This window comes from Lycium barbarum, chromosome 1 (genome assembly GCF_019175385.1).
Source record: "Lycium barbarum isolate Lr01 chromosome 1, ASM1917538v2, whole genome shotgun sequence".
Lineage (NCBI taxonomy): Eukaryota > Viridiplantae > Streptophyta > Magnoliopsida > Solanales > Solanaceae > Lycium > Lycium barbarum.
In genome coordinates, this window is record NC_083337.1 from 166,762,625 (window position 1) to 166,788,916 (window position 26,292).

The window sequence follows — 26,292 nt, forward strand, 5'->3', positions numbered from 1 at the left end:
ACGTGAAATAACCCAATGAAATTGTGGCAATAGTTAGTTTATTAGCTTTACAAATTTATATCTTAGTACAGTGTCTCGATAATTATTTATAATATTGATAAAGGTGGGCGAATCAAAAATATTATTTAATTTTAGGAAGAAATAAGATATCTTGGTCTCTTACAATTTGAATAGAAGAAAATGACTTTTCTCAGATCTCTTATGTGTTTTTTTCATATCTTTTATGTGTAAAAATGAAAATCTCTTATAAAAATGTTATAAAACTAAAAAAAAGTTTGTAAAGGGCAAAACAACCATTTCTCCCTAATTTTGAGGTTCTTAAGATTAAAAATACGCGGCTTCCTGCTGTGATTGTGATGTTACCATATAGACATTAAACAGTCAAAATTTATCATTACAAATGAATGCCTTTGACCATAAGCTTTTTAACTTTACTCTCTAATCAACATTAATTTTTTCATTCAACAAGGCAGATTCATGAGTTAATCATGTATTTTTGGTGAACTTGATAGGATAGATGACTTTGGTCATTGTACTTAATTGTATTTATAGAATTTTACATATATTAACCCCTAAGTTCATGTATGAGATATACATTAATGTATACATATGCTTATGAAACCCAAATTTTTCTAATTAAACTACTCTCTCATAAAGAAAAAACACGCATACATATATAAAATGCAGTCACATGTGCATGTATACGTCCATATCCGTAAGAACAGAAACAAATATCTCGTTCTATTGCAACTTCGAATCTTATCAAATCGGTTTTATTGCTCAGCTTACGGAATGAATTTCTTTGTATATATAGATTAACGCCTGGTTTTACTTTTTTGCTTATTATAGAAAAATAATAAATATAAATAATTCAAAATTCTGAATTCATCTCTATTTTTATTTTACTATGTAAATGACAAGTAGGCTTGGGAGGGTGTGGAAAGTGTGAGGAATTGGTGGTGGAGGGGGAAGATTTAAGTTTTCAATTTAAGGGTGAGCTAACTAAGCCCCCGTTTGGCTATAAGAATTATTCACTTTATTTAAGAATTTTTTTTCACTTTTTTCCGGAATCAGCGTTTGGCCATGAGAATTCTAAATATAACTTGAAGTTGTATTACGGAATACCAAAAACTCAAAAAACTTATTTTTTAAAAAAAATCACTTTTTTCACTTTTTTACAACTAAATTTCACCAAAAACTACAATTTCAAAAACTATGGCCAAATACAACTCCAACTCCAACTCCAAAATTTCAAAAAAAATGATTTGTTTTTTAATGGGGCCTAAATTTTGGTAGGGTTAAGAGTTAAGACATTGGATACATAATGGGACCTCGGGATGGATGCACTATGCAGACATTTCTCGAGCGAAGCACATTAAGAAGTGTTTTTTTTTTTTTTTTTTTAAATGGGTTTATCCATCACAAATTTAAATTAGTTAAATAGTATTTCCTTCTGTCCATTTTATTTGTCTTATTAAATTAGTTGGTCAAAAATACTCCCACCGTTCCATTTACTTAGCCTTATACTAAAAATAGAATTTACTTAGCCTTATAATAAAAATAGATTTTCTTGTTTACTTGTCAAATTTAACAAATCAAAAGAGATTTAATATTTTCTTCCAATGTTACTCTTATCATTATATAATTATATAAAGTAATAGTAGTCAAACTTTGATTTTCAAATCATAACTAATGAAAATAATGTAGTAAAACAAACTACTAATAAATATTTTCTTAAGGGAAGTGACAAGTCAATAAATATCAAGCAAAATAAAATGGAGGGAACTCTACTCGGGCTAAGGGTAAAGTTGGTAATTTTTCTTACATCTCCCCCTCCTGTAGCCTGTCAAGATAGGCTTAGAGCCCGTTTGGATGGACTTATGGCTTATTTTTGTGATTTTCATTTAAAACACAAGTGCTTAAAAGCACCTAAAAATCAATCCAAACAAGCTCTTACTTAGTATAATTTTCTACTTAACTGTATTCTAATAAATATGATGAAAGAAAGAGTAAGGTTAAAATGAGATCAAGGAATAAATAAGCGCAATGTAGTCAAATTTATCCTTTAAGACTTTTAGTTAATGGTTTTTTAAGGGTTGCAAAAGATAGACTTGACAAATGAATCAAAGGAATTTTTTTTGAATATTGGATAATTTTGTAACAACATACCTGGTGTAATTCCTTAGTGGGAACTGAGTAGGGTGGTGTGTACGCAACCTTACCCTACCTTGTAAAGACAGAGAAATTATTTCTGATAGACCCTTAACTCAAGTAGAATACTAAATTATTTTAAAAAAAACAAATATTCGCGCACATAAAAGAGTGAGAAGAGAGAGGCATCAAGAATGCATCATCATCAGAAAAATTGAGGAGAAGAAACAAATGTTGCATGGAAGAAGCTAATAAAAGCATCTTATTTCCATCACAATCACAGTAGGCACAAATTTAAAAGTCCCTATCTCTTAAGACAAGTAGATACATACATGCCCACCATCACTTTCTAGTAGCTGCTCTACATTAATAGGAATCCATACTAAATGCCTCATCCTACATTATTGATGTTTCATATGAAATTAACATAATACTAACTTTCGGGATTAAATACTTCCAAACCTATAATTTTTTATAACGATTATCTCTTCGGGTATGGACTACTTCCCACTAAGCTTTAGATATATGGAAACAATCACCTAATTTGTTTTTTATTTATCCCCGTTGAGGTTTGAGCCATGATATTCAAATTGACTATTAGATCACACTCTTGAATGTTACTTTTGGCAGAAAAAAGGATATTCAAATTTATCTGAGTAAGTTAAAGGAAAAATCAAAGTTTTTTGGCAGAAAAAAGGATAAAAATTAAATAACCTTGCATCTCAAAGGCAAAAGAAAAAAATTTGACAAAAATATAAGTATTTATTATATTTAATTTTGGGCGCCTAATTAGAATTTGGCCTTAAGCCACAAATATCTTTGAGATGCCCCGGATTGTATGTTGCTCTATTAGTGAATTATCATGTACAACTTTTTAACCCGACTAGAGAATTGCTATTTCTCATGAATTAAAAAAAAAAAAATGATTCCAATCGGGTGGAGTATTTAGATATGTCTAATCCAGTATATGAGCTTAAAATTGATTGACCTTACTCCCTCCGTCCCGCATTAGTTGTCCACATTACTATAAATATCCGTCTCAAAATATTTGTCCATTTACAAAGTCAAGATGGAATAAATTAAGTTTTTCCTACTTTTCCCCTAACACTAGTTTTTAGTTTTTATTTTTTTATTTTTTTTAAGTATTCAATATTGATTAGAGTGCAATTAATTGGAGAGAGATAAGAGTAATGTGGTAAAAATACACTTTTATTTATGAGTACTTAAAGGGAATGCAAAGAGAAAAGTGAACAAGTAATATGAGACGAAGGGAGTAGTTATTATCCTCCTGGTCAAACACAATTAAGTAGCTACCTCATCATCTTCAAATATTTTTACTCTCCGTAAGACCAGATCTTTATGTCTCCAAGAATCTTTCTCGTATTTACACATGTTTAAGACAAAACTGATTTAATCTCTTCGAAAGCATCCTTCTTGCATGTTGCAACAACACCTATAGTATTCCTTTTTCATTTTCAGTGCCTAGGAACAACATGAAACAATGAGCTAATAGCAAATATTTTTTTGTAAATATTGACTATTGCTACTTAATTTTCATAAATAATTCTCTCCCATGACTTATCTTTCTCATTTTGTTTTCAAGAATTAAAATATTGTTTACCTCAATCTTGTCGAAAAATCCTTGTACCGATGAGTTTGTAGAAAGTACTTCTAGGATTATACCTTATGCATCAATTAAGTGCACCTTGCTTTGTTAGTAGTAATGGGTTTTTGAAAAGATGGTCAAATTCGTTCTTTTACTATTCGAAAAATGATTGAGCAAATCTGTCATGCGTAACACTTTTTTGTCTAATCTTTGCTTCGTCATCAGAAAAAAAAAAACCTTATTTTCCCTTAGACCCTGATTGATCTCTGAAAAATAATCAAGGATAATGTTAAATCATAGTAAAAAATAGAGGGGTAAATCCGAACATTTACCCTTGAAGAATTTTGAACACCCGGAGTTCACCGATTTCATGCTACAACCTTGTTAATGGCAAGAACAAATACGATTAAGTTATGAATGATACCAAAATATAATGAAGAATAAAATTGAAGAATTTAGGATAACAAATAGACAAATTTGAACTTTTTCCCTTGTATTTTATAAAAGAGGAAAGACCTGAAATTGGCATTTCTACTATATTAGAAGCACCGGATGGTGCACTTTTCGTCGTCCGTTTGTGGGCCCAAAAAAATTGTGGGCCCACATAAATTAAACACAAACTATTCAATATTAAAATAAAATAAAATTGTGGTCCCCATATTAAACACAAACCAATCAATATTAAAAAAAAAAAAGTAAAAAAAGTGGAACCCACCATCTCCAAATTCACAAAGAAAAAAAAGTGAACCCCATATTAACAAAATCAAGCAATATAAAAAAAAGTGAATCCCATATTAAAAAAACAAGCAATGTAAAAAAAAAACGTGCAAACTTTGTATTCCTAGCAAACACTAATATAATAAAGTTTTAGATACGGAGCACAAACTATAATGTTATATTAATCGTGTTTTGAACATTAAAAGCACAGGATGGTGCACTTTTCGTCGTCCGTTTGTGGGCCCACAATTTTGTGGGCCCACATATTAAACACAAACCATCCAATATTAAAAAAAAAAAAGTAAAAAAAGTGGAACCCACCATCTCCAAATTCACAGAGAAAAAAAAGTGAACCCCATATTAACAAAATCAAGCAATATAAAAAAAAGTGAATCCCATATTAAAAAAACAAACAATGTCAAAAAAAAAAACGTGCAGACTTTGTATTCCTAGCAAACACTAATATAATAAAGTTTTAGATACGGAGCACAAACTATAATGTTATATTAATCGTGTTTTGAACATTAAAAAAAAATAAAAAAAGGTGAAACCCGCCATCTCCAAACTCACGGGGAAAAAAAAGTGGGCCCCATATTAACAAAATCAAGCAATATAAAAAAAGGTGAATCCCATATTAGAAAAACAAACAATGTCAAAAAAAAAAACGTGCAGACTTTGTATTCGTAGTAAACACTATTATAATAAAGTTTTAGATACGGAGCACAAACTACAGTGTTAATTGTGGGCCCACATATTAAACACAAACCAACCAATATAAAAAAAAAAAAGTAAAATAAGTGGAACCCACCATCTCCAAACTCAAGGGGAAAAAAAAAGTGACCCCATATTAACAAAATCAAGCAATATAAAAAAAAATGAATCCCATATTAAAAAAACAAACAATGTAAAAAAAAAAACCGTGCAAACTTTGTATTCGTAGCAAACACTAATATAATAAAGTTTTATATATGGAGCACAAACTACAATGTTATATCAATCGTGTTTTGAACATTAAAAAAAAAAAGTGGAACCCACTATCTCCAAACTCACGGGAAAAAAAAAGTGGACCCCATATTAACAAAATCAGGCAATATAAAAAAAAAGTGAATCCCATATTAAAAAAACAAATAATGTAAAAAAAAAAGGTGCAGACTTTGTATTCGTAGCAAACACTAATATAATAAAGTTTTAGATACGGAACACAAATTACAATGTTATATTAATCGTGTTTTGAATATAGTAGGGCACTTTTTCATCGTCCGTTTGTGGGCCCAAAAAAAATTGTGGGCCCACATATTAAACACAAACCAACCAATATTAAAAATAAAAATAAAAATAGAACCCACCATCTCCAAACTCACGGAGAAAAAAAAGTAGACCCCATATTATCAAAATCAAGCAATATAAAAAAAAAGTGAATCGCATATTAAAAAAACAAACAATCTAAAAAAAAAAACGTGCAGACTTTGTATTCGTAGCAAATACTAATATAATAAAGTTTTAGATACGGAGTACAAACTATAATGTTAATTGTGGGCCCACATATTAAACACAAACCAACCAATATTAAAAAAAAAGTGTGTTCCCCATATTAAACACAAACCAACCAATATTAAAAAAAAAAAGTAAAAAAAGTGGAACCCACCATCTCTAAACTCACTGGGAAAAAAAAGTGAACCCCATATTAACAAAATCAAGCAATATAAAAAAAAGTGAATCCCATATTAAAAAAAAAAGTAATGTCAAAAAAAAAAAAACGTGCAGACTTTGTATTCGTAGCAAACATTAATATAATAAAGTTTTAGATACGGAGCACAAACTACAATGTTATATTAATTATGTTTTGAACATTAAAAAAAAAAAAAAAAAAAAGCGGAACCCACTATCTCCAAACTCACGGAGAAAAAAAAAGTAGACCCTACCATCTCCAAACTCACGGAGAAAAAAAAAGTAGACCCCATATTAACAAAATCAAGCAATATAAAAAAAAGTGAATCCCATATTAAAAAAACAAACAATGCCCAAAAAAAAAAACGTGCAGACTTTGTATTCGTAGCAAACACTAATATAATAAAGTTTTAGATACGGAGCACAAACTATAATGTTAATTGTAGGCCCACATATTAAACACAAACCAATCAATATTAAAAAAAAAAGTGTGGTCCCCATATTAAACACAAACCAACCAATATTAAAAAAAAAAAAGTAAAAAAAGTGGAACCCACCATCTCCAAACTCACTGAGAAAAAAAAGTGGACCCCATATTAACAAAATCAAGCAATATAAAAAAAAGTGAATCCCATATTAAAAAAAACAATGTAAAAAAAAAACGTGCAGACTTTGTATTCGTAGCAAAAACTAATATAATAAAGTTTTAGATACGGAGCACAAATTACAATATTATATTAATCGTGTTTTGAACATTAAAAAAAAAGTAAAAAAAGCGGAACCCACTATCTCCAAACTCAAGGGAAAAAAAAAGTAGACCCCATATTAACAAAATCAAGCAATATAAAAAAAAATTGAATCCCATATTAAAAAAATAAATAATGTCAAAAAAAAACGTGCAGACTTTGTATTCGTAGCAAACACTAATATAATAAAGTTTTAGATACGGAACACAAACTACAATGTTATATTAATCGTGTTTTGAACATAATATATAGTATATATATATATAATCACTATTTAAAGATAACTACATATACATAGATGCACTATAATCTACGCACGGGCCTAGGTCATCTAGTATTACCATATCAGCTACATTTTGCCTAACCAGCTGCCAGGACTCATTCTCAGTAATTAAAACCAAAAAACCCCAGTACTTTTCTAAATTAGGGCAATAAAGACTAGATTTTTACTGAAAATATTAACTTACCACAAGAAGCCATCTGTTAAATTTTAACAGGTTAAGTCAGTGTTTGGTTAAACAGTAAAGTCAGATTTGAGTAGATCCGAATTCCGAATATAAAGAACAAACGTGTCACCTTCAGATTCTTCTACAGGAACACGAGGTAGACAAACATCATTGTCCTGCTTACAAAACACGTATGCATATATTTATTTTCTTTTTCACTTGGTCAATTAGGTCCCTTTAATTAAGGAAAGGTAGTAGTAATAATATGTATTTACCATGTAGTAATAATAATAATAATACAAAATCTAGTACTCCATCCTTGTCTTGCTCACAAAACAAGTATCCATATGTACTATTTTCTTTTTCACTTGGTCGATTAGGTCCCTTTAATTAAGGAAAGGTAATAATAATTTGTTAATGGCCAAATAATCTTTTATTTACCATGTAGCAATAATAAAATCTAGTACTCCATCATTGTTCTGCTCAGAAAACAAGTATCATATGTATTTTTTTTTTTTCACTCGGTCAATTAGGCTCCTTTAATTAAGGAAAGATAGTAATCTTGATTTACCATGTAGTAATATTCATAATTCATAATAATAGTAACAAATCTAGTACTCCATATATGAATTTAATCCTCCCCTTGTGTAGTTGTTGAAAAACAAAACCCTAAGACTAGCTTATAACTACAATTCGCCGCAAAGATTGAATTTTTCTTTGTCTCTCACTTTCTCCTTTCTCTCTCTTTATATTTCACATTCTCAATAAACTCTTTCCAACCCCTTCACCACCGCTTTCAATTATGCGCAACTTTCATGGAGTTATGTGATCAAAGATTGGATTTTCTTGTCTTAAATCTTTGATTTATCACTTTTTGGGCATGTGGGGTTTCTAGATTATCATAAAGTTTTGATTTTTATAGCTTTCTTGGGTTGTTAGGGTTTGTGGGTATATTTTGTTGTGGTATGAATTAAGTGCTAAGTGCTTAAGTTTGTAAGAAAGATGCTATCTGAATTTGGTCCAAGACCAATGCTTGGTAACAATGATAATTCGTTTGGTGATGACTTTGAAAAAGAATTAGGGTTTTTACTTAGGGAACAGAGGAAACAAGAAGCTGATGATCATGAAAAAGAGCTAAATTTGTATAGAAGTGGTTCAGCTCCACCTACTGTTGAAGGTTCTTTAAGTGCAGTAGGTGGATTATTTAACAACAATGGGTTTATGTCTGAAGAGGAACTTAGGTCTGATCCTGCTTATTTATCGTACTATTACTCGAACGTAAATCTTAACCCTAGGTTGCCTCCACCATTGATGTCTAAGGAGGATTGGAGGTTTGCACAAAGGATGCAAGGAGGAGGGAGTTCCGCGATCGGGGATAGGAGGAAAGTGAACAAGAATGATAATGGGAGTAGTAGTGGTAGGTCACTTTTTGCTAATCCTCCAGGGTTTAACTCGAAGAAACCCGAGACTGAGAATGAGTCGGGTTCAGTAGAGTGGGGTGGTGATGGGCTGATTGGGTTGCCAGGACTAGGACTAGGTAGTAAACAGAAGAGCATTGCTGAAATTTTTCAGGTGCACACATGAAACTTTTGTTAGTTTCAATTTGAACTACTTTGACTAATGGATGTTCCTTCCATATTGAGGTATCAACTGCTTTAAATATTAGGCATTTTTCTCTATGAGAATCAATCTTGGTAATTTTACTGGCCATAAAGGAAAAAAAAACTGTCTACCAAGTTTTCTGGAGGTATTTATGCATGATTTGAGATTCCTAAATTTGTAAAGTGTTTTTTCGTCGGGTAGCATGTCACAGAGTGGTGGTTGATGCTATAAACTAGTTCTCTTGAAATTCTAGTAGACTTAGTATACTGTTCTATGGCTGTATGAGTTCATGAAAGCATTCCTACCTTGAGATATTTTACATATATTTGTGCATTAGAAATCATACTTATCATTTCTGTCTCTGTAAAACCATTTATTCATGACATAGTTTGATAGATCCATAACTCCATTTACTCAATCATTTAGTAGAGATGATGAAATATTGGGCATTATGTGCTCAAGGCAATTCTTCTATTGATAGCTCTGTTTTTTTTTCCTTCTAGCGACCACATATAATTGCAAAAATGAGTATAGCATGTTCCATAGATGATAGCAGTTTTTCCACTGGCATGATAAACACAAAATAGTGTAACAACCAATGTTAACTCGAAAACCATGGCTGCATTCGTTGCTTAGTGGGTATGAACATGCTAAGCTTTTATTATTTGTTTGTTTCATCGGTGTACCAGTAGTATATTGTATCGCTCTTAAAAATGTCCAAGGAATAAGTGGAATGATTAGTTGATGTTTCTTTTGATTAAGATCTGGTCCAATCATGCTGGTTTCACTTTACTCCATCTGCTTGGATTGATTTATAACCCACTATTTAAGACCTCTCTGCTTTCCCAAAATCGAGTCCCAAGAAACACATAAGCAGCTGTGTGGTAATTATTTCTAACCTTACTGGCTGAACAGCGGAAATGTTCTGTGCTCTTTCTGCAATTACATGTGGCCATCTTATGTCCTCCCTATTTTTGCATCTTATTTTGTGCTTGGTGACATGTGTGATCTCTGTTTCCTCTCCTTCTGGGATTTATTTTCCTGTGTATATAGCTGGAGTTTGCGTACTGTATTAAGGGAAGTCCTGTTAATTGGCATTGAATCTAGGAAAGTATACCTTTTAGAATGAAATGAAGAAATTTCAACTGTTTGCTGCTTGTCATGTGATTTGTCGTAAAATGCCATTCTTATGCTGATATAGATGTTTCTTGTTAACTTTTTTTCCGTTTTGAAACTTTGAGATTCTATCAATGTAATAAATCGTTAATGATGCTTGTTATGTGGCATAACCTTCTGGCTTTAAGGTGAAAAACACCTTTAGGTTTCTCCAATAGAAAGTGTTACAGTTTTGTCTTGAAGTTTTTTTTTTTGTTTTGAAATGACCATTCTGATGGGTTATAAATCATGTAACTTCCAGGATGACTTTGGCCGTGTGTCTCCTGCTCCTGGTCCCCCTTCACGACCAGCTAGCCGTAATGCTTTTGATGAAAGTAGTGATAACCTAGGTTCAGCAGAAGCTGAGCTGTCTCATCTCCGCCATGAGTTTTCAAATTCAGATCCTTTAAGGCCATCATCTAATGGACAAGGCTCATCTGCTGCTCAACATGTTGGGGCGCCGCCTACTTCCTTTTCATATGCTGCTGCTTTGGGGGCTTCCTTATCAAGAACCACTACTCCTGATCCCCAGCACATTGCTAGGGCTCCTAGCCCTTCCCTCACTCCTATCGGTGGAGGAAGAGTAGCCACTTCTGAGAAGAGGAGTCTTAATAGTCCAAATTCATTTAATGGCGTCTCTCACACCGCCGAGTCTGCGGATCTGCTTGCTGCTTTGTCAAGCATGAATCTTTCAAATGGTATGTTAGACATAGATCGTTTTCAGATTGAACACGATGCATTTTTACAAATAATATTCTTACAATTTTACAGGTAGTCAGAATAACGCTAAGCAGCAGCATGCATATATGAAGAGATCAGAATCTGCACAGTTTAGTATGTCTTCTAAATCTCACTCTGCAAAAGGACCATATACCGATACTGGTGCTGGCAACCTCCAAGATGATCTGCACAAATCGGCGGTTGCCTCTAATAATTCCTACGCCAAAGGATCTCAAACATCCACCATGAATGGTGGAGGTGGTGTACTTTCTCAATATCCACATGTGGATAGTCCTTCCAATTATGGCCACCTTGGCAACTATAATCTGCCTCCTTTGTTTGAAAATGCTGCTGCTGCGTCTGCGATGGCCCTACCTGGATTGGACTCTCGAATGCTAGGGCCATCTCACTTGAGCTCTGGGGTCTCAGAGCAGAATCTCAGCAGAATGGGAAATCAAATGGCTGGGAATGCTTTACAGGCATCCTTCATGGATCCTATGTATCTTCAGTACTTGACAGCTGAATATGTTGCACAAGTTGCCGCACTTAATGATCCTTCCATGGATAGGAACTACATGGGTAATTCCTATGTTGACTTGCTTCAGAAAGCTTATCTTGGTAATGCACTATCTCCGAAGTCACAATATGGTGTTCCACTCAACAGTAAAACTAGTGGTTCAAGTCATCATGGCTATTACGGTAATCCTGCATATGGAGTCGGTTTATCATATCCTGGAAGTCCCTTGGCAAGTCCTGTCGTTCCTAACTCTCCATTCGGTCCTGGTAGTCCAATGAGGCACAGTGATTATAATATGAGGTCCCCTGGTGCAATGAGAAACATGACTTCAGGTGTAATGGGATCATGGCACTTGGATAACATGGAAAACAGCTTTGCTTCCTCTCTGTTGGAAGAGTTCAAGAGTAATAAGGCCAGGTGCTTTGAGCTTTCAGAAATTGCTGGTCACGTTGTCGAGTTCAGGTAGTTAATGCATTGTGCTGTGTGATTCTTTTTTTCCCCTTAAAAGAAGAATTATTCCTATTTATTAATAAGTTAACCAGAATTGATTCTAAATTCTCTATATCATCTACAATCAGTGCGGATCAGTATGGTAGCCGGTTCATCCAACAAAAACTGGAAACTGCATCCCCTGAGGAGAAAAACATGGTTTTCCAGGAAATTATTCCCCAAGCTCTTACTTTAATGACTGATGTTTTTGGTAATTACGTAATTCAGAAGGTATGTGTACGTTTGGTTTCAGTCTTGTGCTCTCCAGAGTGTTTTGCTTAGACTGACTCTTAAACTTCCTTTTCAGTTTTTTGAACATGGAATGGCATCTCAGCGGAGAGAATTGGCTGGCAAGCTCCTTAGCCATGTATTAACACTGAGCCTTCAGATGTATGGTTGCCGCGTGATACAAAAGGTTTATACCAGTGAACTATAATGTGCTTATGCAGACTTTTTTCCATTGTATCTTTGCTTCAAAAGATATTTATTCCAATAAGGAAAAATAGCTCAAAAGAAATTTAACAATCTAAGCAATAATTTTATATAGTTGCTGGACATTTACATTTGCTCTGGCAGTGATTCTGGTGTGTGATATGTGCCTTCTTAGGTATTAAAGAAGTCTAAGTAATTGGCTGATTACGAGTTGCTTTCCAAGTATCTGACCTCTTTGAGTTCAAAGCTTTGCTCAGACAAAATTTTGGTTCACTTGCAGGCGATAGAAGTGGTCGATGTAGACCAGAAGATTAAAATGGTTGAGGAGCTCGATGGTCATGTCATGCGTTGTGTACGAGATCAGAATGGGAATCATGTCGTCCAGAAGTGTATTGAATGTGTACCAGAAGAACACATCCAATTTATTGTCACTACATTTTTTGGTCAAGTTGTGAATCTCTCTACTCATCCATATGGCTGTCGTGTTATTCAGGTAGATGAGTAATGTGTGCAGTAGCTATTCATCTGAGTAATTTGAGGTTTGTTTTGAAGAATTTTCTTCATCTGGCAGAGAGTATTGGAACACTGCAGTGATCCAGTTACTCAAAGTAAAGTGATGGTAGAAATTCTGGGATCTGTTAGCATGTTGGCACAAGATCAATATGGTAATTATGTTATTCAGGTATGTCTTTTCTCAAAAGACCTGCATGCGTCACTCTAAATTTCCTATTCAGCAGTAAATATTCTATTTTATTTCTTGGTGTTGGTGATTTCTTGTATCATGCTACTAGAAAAACATAATTTGTTGTATTGATGTATCTTGTTCTCCATCTCATTCCTTGACTATATATATTATGGAACAATTCACACAATGCATCTGTTTCATTAATTTGACGCGGAAATAGCATATAGAGTCACTTGTTCTATATCTGTAGTATTGTGCATTTTGATTCGATTGTTTAATGACTATGTCTTTAATTTATTGTATGAGGAAAAGTTGTTTCATTAAAAATGCCAAAAAGCAGGACTGATAAGGCACATTCTCAAAATCCGACTATAGCAACGTCGGAAGGGTGGAAAACTTTAACTACCTTGGACATCTCTCTAGCTTATTTACTTGCGCCAAATATGCTTTCTTTATAAAGGCAAATATGGATCTTAGATCGAAGTTATTGTCAATCCATCTTCCATACCTCACTAACGTTTGTTTCTTGCTTCCCTTTGTTAATTTTTTTCTAGCTAAAGGACTCGTTATAGGCTTTCTTAGCTAGGGAAAAAGCTCTCTTTGTTCATTTCAATTCTTAGAATCCAACCATGCTATTCTTTGACAACACATGTTTCTTTGAAGAATTCCTCTCATCCATATCTGAGATATATGCCCCTCCCCCCATCCCCCGTTTTCATTTTAAATAAATGCAACACTGGCAGCATGTACTGGAGCATGGGAAGCCACACGAGCGTTCTACTATTATTAAGGAACTAGCTGGGAAGATTGTGCAAATGAGCCAGCAGAAGTTCGCCTCTAATGTTGTTGAGAAGTGTTTAGCTTTTGGCGGTGCCAGTGAAAGGCAGCTCCTGGTGGACGAGATGCTTGGCACGACTGACGAAAATGAACCTCTTCAGGTTGGTCTAATCTTCATTTTATTTCTAGTCTTAGTTTTATGCCTAATAATGCTGTGTATAATTATTAAGTTCTCATTATTCTATACTGCCTTGTATTGGACCTTCAAAATTTTGAACCGACCCTCATTTGTTTGGTTTGGAATCTACGTAAAGGTTAAGATTTCCTCATCAGAGTTTTGGGGATGCGGTATAAACCTTCCATCCCTTGGATATAATATAGGTTGAGCGTTTCCTTTTTTTTTTTTTTTTTTTTTTTTTTCCATTTTGTAAATTTTAAACTCATGTCTGGTCAAAAACACTAAATTCATGAATACATCTTTTATTGGGACCTTAGGGTACGACAACAACAACGACATGCCCAATCTATTCCAACAAGTGGGGTCTGGGGAGGGTAGGATGTACTAGACCTTACCCCTACCTTTGTGGGGGTAGAGAGGTTGTTTCCGATAAGACCCCGGCTCAAAAGAAGTTATCAAAGCAGTGCTGAAAGTAAAATAACGACAACAAAAGGCAAGCTAACCAAAGCAAATGAAGCACTAGTAGTTGGAAATGAAGAATACGATACTACGAGAATACCAAGTAATACTGCAAAATAAGGAAGAGATGGGTATAGGGACCATCCCCCTGCCTTTCCCACATAAGAGTACAACACCACTCGGCTACCTACTGCCCTTCTACCCTAGTCATTGACCTCCATACCTTCTTATTTAAGCTTATGTCCTCAGTAAGCTTAAGATGAGCCATATCTTTGGCCTACCTCTACTTCTCCTATATCCTGCTATAGCCAACCTCTCACACCTCCTCACTGGTGCATCTGCGCCCCTGCTCTTCACACGCACGAACCGTCTCAGCTTCGCTTCCCTCGTCTTGTCCGTCATAGAGTGGTCCACCTTGTCTTGTATAACCTCGTTCCTAATCCTATCCCTCGTAGTATACCTACACATCCATCTGAGCATCCTCATATCTGCCACATTCATCTTATGAATATTTCTGTTCTTGACCTGCCAACTCTCTGCTCCATACAATAAAGTAGGCCTAACCACCACCCCGCATAACTTACCTTTGAGTCTTGATGACACATTCTTATCAACTTAGTATCCCAGATGCGAGCCTCCATTTCATCCAACCCGTTCCAATATGATGTGAGACATTATCGTCAATCTCCCCTTTCCTTGGGTTATAGATCCAAGATATTTGAAATTTCCCCTCTTGGGTTGTGAGTCGATCATCACTTCCTCCTCCGCCTCATGCGTAACATTACTGAACGTGCATTCCGGGTAGTCTGGTTAGTCCTGCTAAACCTAAAACCTTTAGGACTCGTTTGGTATGATGGATAAGCAAAAATAGTCTTGGGATAAAAATTTAGTGCCGCCTTATCCCACGTTTGGTTGGAATAAAAACTCGGGATAACTAATCCCGGGATTATAGTGTTTTTTTATCCCACATTGAAGGTGGAATAACAATCCCGGGATAACTTGTTTTCTAACCAAACCAAACGAGCCCTTAGGATGTACTGGATGTTTTGGTACTTAACAGTATAGGATGTACATAACTAGAGAAATGGTGAAGCCATTATATATTTATACGGTCTTTGCAGTGGTCACTTATTGCGGTAGCATTCTTGGAACAACCTATTTACTCGCACTGCCGATAATTTGTGTCCTATGTACTTATTGAGAAGCAGAGCTCGGGTAATGGAATAATGTACGAGCAACAACTGGTTTTTTTATTATATGAGACAGCTGATAATGTACATATTGATCTCTGATGCACCTCAACATCTAGCATTGGGTAGGTCTCATAGGATAACTTTCTTAGCTCTAGCATACCTTAGTATTAATGTATTGTCTACTGATGTAACCTTAAATTAGATTGGAAAACCTGATAGGATATCTATTTTTTTTTTTAGATTAATAGGATATGGAAGAATTGGAATCTTAGATCAAAACACTATGTATGAGAAGAGGCCGGAAATTACTTTATATACAAGGAGCTCACAAAAAATTACATTTCACTGTTCTGTTATTTTCCCTCTTAACTGGACCTTGAGGAAGTCTCGAAATTGAACAGTGTCCAGAAGCCTCTTGACTTTCTGAATTTGAGTTTGGAGGTGTCAGCATGGAGCTTTTTGATAGCTACTCATTTCTGTAAAAATTGAAGTCGGTGAAAAGTGGCAGCTGGAAAGTTGTTCTGGGTGGTATGACTTCAATTGAAAACAAAATATTCTGTGGATAATTTTCTTTTCCCATGGGCAGGAAATACTTAAGACCATTCATCGTTCTTTTTTTGAGAAAGTTAAATATACTATTTTTGAAGCACAAAAAAGTGCCTGAACTACAATTGAGCAAAAACCAAAAGAAGAATCTCAATCTAATCTTGTAGTGATTCTAAGAGGGTAAGTATATTTACAAGTTCCTCTTTACACCAAACTGAAACAAATGTGTGCAATTAACTTTATCTGTTACACGGAGTTAATTTTGTCTTCAAAACATCATGCATTCCTTTCCTTTCACACTGCCAAATGCAAGCTGGAGTAGAGTTCCACCAAGCTATTTTCCCTTTTTTCCAGGATTAGGTGATTGATAAAATTCTGCATGAAGTACACAGTTAGTTTTCATGCTTAAAAGAAGCAAACACATCTTTGATGTCATGCAGTTTGCTTTAATTTTTACAAGAATCTTTTTATTAACTCCCCTCTCCACGATGTCTTTCAAAATCTTACCTGCTTTTGCATCATGGACGGCATTCCGATATATGGATTTAACGTGTTATCACTTCTCTCCTTGGATTAACAAATGCATATCACTTGTTTTTATGAACCATTTAATGGCTTCACTTTTCAGGTCTGCATTTTTCCTTAAATCATGTTTGACTTGCTAATCTCCAACTCCTCCAGCTCCTCCTTTTCTTCTTGCCTCTGCTCGTTTTTGTTCATCGGTTAATGATACTAAATTAAGGCTTCACTTTTCAAGTCTGCAAGCCTTGCTTTTGCATCTCATGTCTTGGATTAACTATATCTTAATGTTGATGTTTTTTTTCTTCAATTTGTGTTATTTTCTCATTTTTCTTCCTTTTTTACCAGGCAATGATGAAAGATCAGTTTGCAAATTATGTTGTACAGAAAGTTTTGGAAACGTGCAGTGATCAGCAACGTGAGCTGATCCTTTCGAGAATAAAAGTTCACTTGAATGCTCTAAAGAAATACACTTATGGCAAGCACATTGTTGCTCGTGTTGAGAAACTTGTTGCAGCTGGAGGTTAGCAGCAACTCTTCTGCTTGCATTTAATTGGAACATTGCAATCTAGTTGGTATTATGATACTGAATGATTTGCTTTTGTGAATGTTGCAGAACGAAGAAGTGCTGCTCAGTCTCCAAATCTTGCTTAGCTTATAGGAAAAAAGTTGTACAGCTGACCGAGGCTAGTTTGAGCTACCTCTCTTCCTTTATTTTCTCCCGTATCTTGTGCTCTAGCTCTATGACTCTCTTTGAGGGCAGTATGGGCTGATTGCAAATAAAGTTGTTGCTTGTACTAGAGAACTGTATATTGTGTAGTTCGACGTTTATACATAGGATCAGGTTATGCTGAGGCTCGGATGTCAAATATTCCTGATAGCCACGCAGAGGAAATCAAGTCTCTAAAACGGTGTATAAATGATAAAAAGGTGAGGTAGTTTATATATCAACGTGACTGTACAAAATGTCGCCATGTGGAGAGTTGATGTTTTAGGTGAAGCCAGAATTTTTATGTATGGTATTGACAATTTTCTATCATGGCCCGTCTCATTCCCTTATATTTATGTTTGCTTTCTTTGTAAATTTGGCGTTAGATTCTGATTATAGATTCTGATTATATTTGATCGTCTATTTAGATTTGCTAAAAGTGGAATAAAGATATATGCAGATTAAGTTATTTGTTAAACTGTAGCTACGTCAGCTGTTTAAAGCCTGAAGGAGTATAGGCTTATGGTTTATTTAGTCGGACATTCTCATGATCTTTCTAGGTGCCCCCCTCTTTTAGAAAACATGATTGAGAGGAACCTTGGATACCATCAGGTTAGGTTCAATCCAAGGATGATGGAAGGTGTTAAAAAGAGAAAGGTCCATCTAAGATCACATGAAGAGGAATACTTTCTTATATTTTGTATGTCATACTAATTTGTTGGAATTAAGGTTTGTTAATTGTTATACTAGATCCAGTGTTTTGTCACGATTCCTTGTAGATGGTTAAAGGTGTAGTATATGCTAGTGTAGAAATATGTGGGATTAAACAGTATCTCTAATGTTAAAGAGTCTAAATTCACATAACAGCTATAAAACAAGATTATTTGTGAGGAAGTACAATGGATGATTATAAAGTGAAATGATCACATGATTTGTTTGGGTTTCAGGCATATATGATTGCATGTAAAAAGTGAATGCGTAACAGTTTCCACACTAGGTTTCGTCCATGGTTTTAGTTCATTTAGATACTCCATAAATTGACTGGTATAAGAAGCCTCATTCTAGTTCAGATGAGTTAATTGTTGAAACTCTGTTACATAGTTTTTCCATTACAGTTCAACTTGCATTTGCCCAATCGTGTATGATGAAGTCCGTATGGTTTAGGTTGGCCGCTGATCTATTCAAAAACAAACTGTCTGGTATAGATTCAAAATTAGTTTTGATCGCTAAATCAGTATCAATATTATGTAAACACATTATTTATTTTAAAGGCTTGGGTTATTTTTAGGCATTTAGGTGAAGAGACTTCTCTTCATTTTCCCACTAAAATTATGGTAAATAAATTAATAATTTAAAGAGCAGGATGGTGATTGGTGCGACTGCCCAAGCTACGTCAATCGTCATTACAGTTTTTTTTTTTTTTTACGTAAAAGTTGGAAGTATTCGACCAACTTGTAGTTAGTTTAAGGAAAGCGGATACATTATCAACATGGATGTTAAATATATTGTTAAAAAAGGTAAAAAAGTAAGAGAGTTGATTCTGCATAATATGGGAATCTTTATAAAGTAAAAAAAATATATCAAAGTGCAAAACAAAGTCGGTAGCAAAGTATAAAAGAGCAAATAGCGATAGCTTTAATATTTATCGTACGCTGTAGCTACAAGCGTCATGACGCTAACAGAGTTTCTAGATACTAATGCTACTACTGTTTTGGGTGCATAAAGCGTTTCACTCTAACTAAACAATGAAACTGCATAAAGTGGGATCACCTTACCTCGGGAGGTAGGGAGTCTAAATGTTATAACTAACGATATTAATTTAGTGACAACGTAGCATAGTTAGCGTTTTTGTGCCAAAACACTACGTTATTGCTCTATTGTTTATAATGGAATTATATTATGTTTATACTAGAGAATTAGTCCGCGCTTCGCGCGATTATAAAAAACATAATGATGATTGAACTTACCAATAGTTTTTCCTATTATTCAGATATTAAACGAATTCATGTAAATAGACATTAAGATTATTTCAACGTAAATTAATAATACGACAATGACCCCAAATGTCGGTAAATTGCGATAAGATGGAAAAGAAATCATCTAAAAGTGAAACTTAATAGTGATATAATATATAAATATATGTTTAATTAGGAAATTTGTTATTGTCAGGGGTATCTCAAGTATTCTCCAACCAATGATTAGAGAAGTTTACTCTTAATAAAAGATCTGACATTGTCGCACATAACTCAATCGGGAACTCCAATATTTGAATTATTAGAAAAGTACTACTTTTTCGATTAACTTTATCGTTTCTAATGAGCATTCTTGCTAAATACATGATCTAACAATATTTGTACCATAAGTTGTGCTATTCAATCTTGACTTTTTCTTTTAAACTGTTTTAAAATACTCAGAAGTGGACATGCATGTTCAGAAAGCAGTCTATAAATCTACAAAGCAATTTCGTCATAGAAAAAAGTAAAACAAAAAACGCTAAAAGAAAGAAAAGGAAGAGAATGAGCAAAATACAAAGGGAGATCACAAGGAAAAACTAAGACGAATAGATCAGCATACACAACACAACTGATAATGGTTTCTTTCAAAATTTTGCCACTGCAAAATGCCCAGTTATTAAATCCATTTTAGAAAACAATCACTAAATCACTGATGATCTAATCGTTAATAGATTCGATAAAGGAAATACACTCATACAATCGAAAAACTAAAAAGAATTTTTTTTTTGATAAAGAGATAGCGTTGTTGATTATCCTCAATCTTCCGCTCACAACTCTTAGAGATTATGACCAAGGAGAGATGCCACATTGAAGGATCAATCAATCCAAGTTTTTGCCAACTAATTGAACTGACGGCAAGACACTAAGAACTTTTAGATCATTACATCATTAGAAGAACGACTTAAACTTTTCTTCTCCAATATCCTACTCTTAAATACCAATGAAAAGTACGTTAGAGACTACAAATTGAGTATGCAGACACAAGATTGACTTACAACCTATATATAGTGCATAAAAAAGAATATCAAAAGGCATAAGAATTAATTATCAATTCAATTGTGACGGATTAATATATATATTAAATATTATTGTAACTGAATGTTACGAAAATGAAATTCGGTTACGAATACAAATACTATTAATTAGACAAAACCGTTTGAGAATGAGAAACGCCTTTGACAGCAAATGCAATTATATGACACAGTGATGAGTGATGACTGATGAGTCTTTATTATGGCACAAATGGAACTTTTATTATTTTATTTAGTAAATAGAGTGAATTAAGAGAAAAATGTCAAAAAAAAGAGAAAAAAGATAAATATCAGTGGAGGTCATAGATAGGTGTCACATCACCTTGTCTATGCTTACCTTTATATTATATATAGATATAGATTTTATGACTTCTATGTTTTGTGCTTGCGTTAAATGCAGTAACAACTGGAAGAAGATGTTGTTTCATGTTATAGTACGTGTCATTCACTAATTGTGTATTCATGTTATATTTTATTAGTAAAAAAATAAAAATAAATTGTTTTACGTTAATTCACTAAATCAGTAACTCTAAAATTACTTTTGTTTTTTCCCCCCAACGTAGAAGTACTAATTTATGCTGATTTAATGAAGTCCGTTACTGGAGCGGGCATATTTGGTTAACGATGAGGGTACTTTGCATATGCCCAAAAACAAATAGAAAGCTTGTTCTGTTTGCAATAGTTCAAGAAATAATTTGTTTTTGTTTTTTGATGCGGAGTTCAAGAGCTTAATTATTCCACTTGGCTAATAGTAATAAGCGGTATGTTTATGTGTCAAAGAGAGAATGAAATCATGATTTTGAATTGTTCAGAAGCAAATCTGCTCTACTTAACTAAAAGATAAGTGTATTTTTGGACAAAAAGAAAAATGAAGGGTGTAATCATACTGTTTCCAATACTTGAAGGACATTTTAGAACCTTTGAGAAAGAAACAGATGAGAAATATCTGGTAAAGACATCCACGCTGGCAACCATACCCGTGCTGGGTCAGTGCCACTTTGCAACCAGATATTGTACTTTTTATCACACTAAAATGCACCTTTTTCCCTTTAACTTTTTTTATTTATTTCTCATCCCTTTCCCCACTTCCTCATGTCCATAATAATATCCTCCACAAATCGTTGACTCCCTTGTTGGAAGATTTAATTTAGAGGGAGAAATTGTAATCACGGGAACTAATGGGTGAAGAAGTGAATGATGACAGAGTTCTATGGTCGGTTGGTCTTCCCGGCGCCGATGATCTAACGCCGTTGAATCTACAGTTGATTCCGGCGGAACTTGCTTCTGCGTTCAGAATCTCGCCGGAATCCTCAAAGACAATGATCGATGTAAATCGCGCTTCGCAGAATACATTTTCTTCTCTCCAGAGGTGGCACTCACAGGTAGTTACGGTGGGTTGGGCTGAATTTGAGCGGGTCAAATTGCATGAGTTAATAAACAGGCGGGTTATATTGACTCGCATAAAAAAGTTACTTGGGCCAAAATAAGCTTAAAATGCGGGTCATAACTCAATCGGTCCAATTCTTACTAAATTTTAATTGCTTTATTTGCTCTGTATGTTAATATAGTTGTTCATTTTTACTTGTCCAGTTTGAAAAATCAAGAAATAATTTACCATTTAATACTTATTTTACCAATTATTAATCATTGCGTAGTAAAACTGTCATTCTATTTTTGATTCCTTAATAGGCGTGCCAAGTCTAACACATGACAAGTAAAAATGGTTTACTCCCTCTGTTTCAATTCACGTGAACTTATTTTTTTATTAGCCTGTATAAAAAAAATGACCCTTTCTATATTTAGAAACTATTTATCTTTATGCAATGATTTTAGCAGCACAAAATATGTGTGTCTCATTTAACACCACAAGTTCAGAAGTTTTCTCTTGTTTCTTAAACTTTGTGTCTAGTCAAATGGGTTCACATAATTGAAATGGAGGGAGTAGTACCTTATAATTTTCTTTTATATGACTATATATAACATATAAGCTAATTTTGCCACCTCTACTGACAGGATATGGCTTCAATGAATAACTCCAATTTCAAGCCGTTTGATGAGGAGAGGACTAGAGAAGAGACTGTTACTGAAAAAGACGAAACGGATCAGGGATCTGAACCGAGGAAGATCCGGAGGGTTGAATCCGGCGGCACTGAAGAAGCTGATTCTGCTCTGTGTAACGAAGATGATTCCTCGGCTAAGGCTTTGAAGCGGCCAAGGCTTGTTTGGACCCCACAGTTACACAAGCGTTTTATTGAAGTGGTGGCACATTTAGGTATCAAGAATGCTGTGCCAAAGACGATTATGCAGCTTATGAATGTGGAAGGATTGACACGAGAGAACGTAGCAAGTCATTTACAGAAGTATAGATTGTATACCAAGAGAATGCAGGTAGGGAGTGTATTAGTTACCACTAACTTTTGTTTAAATCGTGTATTTTTATTAGGAAATTCGTTAAATATAGAGATAACGGTAAAAAATACACCTGAAATATTACCATATTTTTGAGGTAGGAAAAGAGAACAACTGATAGTTGAGGTTTGTTTTAATACATAGATGGTGATACAAAGGAGAACAACTAATAGTTGGGGTGTGAAACTCGCGAAAAAGTGATAGATCAGGCGTGTTTTTACTATTATCTCTTAAATATATGTAGAAATATATAGCTATGAACCCGGTAACTATAACGATTATAGGTTTGGCTGCAAGTTTAGAACCCATAAATTCTAACTTCCGGCCCTCTGAATGCAGGGGCAGTCAAATGAGGGGCCTTCTTCGTCTGATCATTTGTTTACTTCCTCGCCGGCGCCACAGAATTTGCATGAGTCCAGTGAGAGTGGCCACCTGCGTAATACTAATGGCCACATGGCAATGCCAACTCCGATGCCGTACCAACCACAAATGGTGCCGATGCCAATGATTGGAATGGCTAACGGAGGACATGTAGGCATGCCAGTTGGGTACGGCGGTGGACCACCAGTTGGGTATCATCATCAGTATAATATGATGCAACAGCGGGACTGGCCTGGAAATAATTTTGGTTACTATCATCCTGTTGCTTCTAATGATAAATAGCTCTAAAAGCTGAGGTAAGATCCTTTAATTATAGGAGCTGCTACCTGCTGATGTGTCTATTCGAGCATTTTGAGAATAAACGTTAATTCTGTGGTAGATTACCAAACTCAATTATTCCTCTATAATTGCTTGTAGAGGGCTGCGCATTGATTTCAGTTCATCAGAAGTTTGAGTAGGTGGTTTGCAACTAGGACTCTGAGTTAGAGCATCTAAACCCCTCCCCCCTCCATTTCTTTGGCGATTGGTAAAGAAAATAAATTTGCATCAATCAATTGTGCAATCAAACAATCAACTATACCTAAATCCCGAACTAGTTGTGTTGCCCATTTAATTCCAATACTGAATCATGTATCTATTAAAGCATATTAGTAGTTCTTTAGAGCTAAAAGTTTTCTAAATCTCATGCTTTATAATGAAAAACAAGTTTCTAGCCTGTCTAAAGACACTTGACAAATTCTCTTTGTTTCCGATTGTAGGTTTCTAACTCGAAAGATCTTCTAACATAACAGAAGAAATCGTAGAATAATATATGTATTTTGCTTCTTCCTTGTGTGTTGGTCAATATTGTCGTCTACATGTTTGTATTCCGGCAACATATACTACGACTTGGAGGTGAATCCATGATTTTTCTAGAAATGGGGAAAAGCAACATTGGATTGCCCCATTCCTCATCTTCCACAGATCTTGTGATATAATAATAAAAAGGAAAGACAAGAAATAGACAAGAAATTAAGGATAGAATAGATTGACACAATTGAATAAGACTAAAAGACAGCCCTAACCATAAAGGATTAAGACCTTCAATTAGATTATCCAAAAACACCAAACTCTTAAGGAGACCAAAAGGGATTGATTTCCCAATTAACCACCTTCTCAACAATTCAAACAACCAAAAGCTTAACAAGCTCTCAAACACTCAACTCTAGAGTTTTACAAGTTTTCAATATCTCATCAAAATAATCTAAGTCTTCCATGAAGAAGAAGAGAACTATTTATACTATGCTAGAAATAAAAGATAGCAAAATGACATAAACACCCTTAATGAGACAAGGGCCTTGTTTGGCTATTCTTCTTTCTTCAAAATCTTGAAATCTCCTTTGCAAGAATAGCCAACTCTTCATCTTTTAGCCATTGTGATGACTTCCCATTTCCTCTTCTCTCCAAGCAATCTTCATTAACAAATGGACTTGGGATCCAAGGTGCTCATCAAAAGTATACTCAAGAGCCTCCCGCATCATGAATAGGCTTTACAAGTGTTGTAGTTCCCGGGCTTGGCTCCTTGTAAATGGCCTTGAGGCAAGTGGGCTTGCATCATCTTGTGTACTGCCCACCAGTGGCTTTTTAGGGTATTCGGTTGTGAAACTTAATAAAGCTGAATTTTTTTATTACGGCAGCTTGCAGATTTTATGTTTGGGTGTTAAGATTACAATAGCTTGCAGATTTCATTTTTGGGCTATAGGATTAGAAGTAGACTACTTCTAAAGAGGGTTTAGGACATTGACCATTATAACAGGAAGTTAGACTGGCAAAAGTGTTCTTAGCCAAAACATCTTGAGAGATTATTGCCATGAAAAGATATTATTGCCCGGTACGGATCGTGTTGGGCATATTGCCTGCTCTTCAGCTGTAAAAAGTAAATATTAGAAGTAAATTCCTTACCATTCTCTTGAATTGATGCAAACCATGATGGACGGACAGCTAAAAAGTAAATAGGAGAGTTTGTTTTATTCATGTAAAGCCTTTTTCTTGTATTTCTGATGAACGAAGATGCTATCACAGACCAGAGCAAGCATTCTATGCATGCTGGAAATTTTTGATAGCATTCCTAATTACATGTACTTCTGTCTTATTGAAAATTTAGTAAATATCAGAACATCTCTCAATGTAACTTCATTTGTAGTGCAGACCTGTCAGATGTCATTTGATCATGGAAGAATCATGGCTGATATCATGAGTTGTTCTCTGGTAAAATCTGGGACAAATTCAAGTTTGACAGCAGAAAGGCGCTTGGTTCGGTCTATCCTTGCGATGCATTTTAGTGATCTTTTTCCTATGTTTAGTCCAGTAGCAGCAAATTGTTAATATAACGTCTACCTGTTATTTGAATGATTAATGGTGTAACGTGTTTTAGTAATGGGTGTATTGAACCTTCTTTTTCCGCAATGGTCCAAACTCAGTAATATACCTAAAACATTGTCAGCAGCCCCTGCATATTGGGCATTTGAATCTTCATCCTTCTGTCCCTACTTTATGGTATTCTTCTTCCTCGTTCTTTTCCCCTCAACTTCTATGAGAAATTAATTATTTGCTCATATTTTGTTAACATATTTATGTCTCTTAAGTTTTGCGGTTGCTTCAAATTCAGGAACAACTGGAAGAACTTTTGTTACATATTATTGGAGTGATTCTAGCATATATTTCTTAATTCATCAAGATGATTTGCTACCCCAGTTTCCCTAATATGAACTTGATACATCAATCTTTGGGAGGATCCAGTAGGTAAATTTCTTATACAGTCTAGTTGAATTAAGTAATTGTATATCTCACCCTCATATTGGTGCATAGATTTTGTCTGCTCGTCTACTTTGCAACTAAAATCATATGGGATTAATCTGTGAGAACTACTGATGACTTTTATGTGCATCATTTTGTTCACAATTTCAAGAGAATACTGCTTCCTCCATTTGTCCTGCTTGGAGCCTTCTATTATGATTGATGTCTTTCACTACATAGGTTATAAATCTATGCGTTTATGAACTATCTTTTAGTGAATATGTCTGGTTTGTACTGTTTCCTCTCTCAAACAATACTAAGCAGGTAATTTGGCAGCTCTATCCTGCTGATGTAAGGTTCTGGTCT

At 34.6% G+C, this 26,292-nt stretch overlaps 2 protein-coding genes across 4 annotated transcripts; both read left to right on the forward strand.

Annotated features, from left to right (window-relative positions):
* Positions 1-7,981: 7,981 nt before the first annotated feature.
* Positions 7,982-17,645, forward strand: LOC132605751 (pumilio homolog 2-like). The gene is made up of 10 exons (XM_060318982.1): positions 7,982-8,906; positions 10,354-10,789; positions 10,863-11,790; positions 11,907-12,048; positions 12,125-12,232; positions 12,530-12,742; positions 12,821-12,931; positions 13,678-13,872; positions 16,955-17,129; positions 17,223-17,645. Exons 1-10 carry the CDS (start codon positions 8,337-8,339, stop codon positions 17,258-17,260), a joined length of 2,916 nt encoding a protein of 971 aa, XP_060174965.1. The 5' UTR covers positions 7,982-8,336; the 3' UTR covers positions 17,261-17,645.
* A 3,734-nt stretch (positions 17,646-21,379) lies between these two features.
* LOC132605761 (transcription factor PCL1-like) lies at positions 21,380-25,710 on the forward strand. Of its 3 annotated transcripts, none has more exons than XM_060319003.1 (4): positions 21,380-21,752; positions 22,375-22,749; positions 23,110-23,447; positions 25,334-25,710. In XM_060319003.1, exons 1-3 carry the CDS (start codon positions 21,540-21,542, stop codon positions 23,431-23,433), a joined length of 912 nt encoding a protein of 303 aa, XP_060174986.1. In that variant the 5' UTR covers positions 21,380-21,539; the 3' UTR covers positions 23,434-23,447; positions 25,334-25,710. The 3 variants fall into 3 exon arrangements, with proteins under 3 accessions (XP_060174986.1, XP_060174977.1, XP_060174989.1); XM_060318994.1 differs by having other exon boundaries at positions 21,385-21,752; positions 25,339-25,710; XM_060319006.1 differs by having other exon boundaries at positions 21,391-21,743; positions 25,339-25,710.
* Positions 25,711-26,292: the final 582 nt, after the last annotated feature.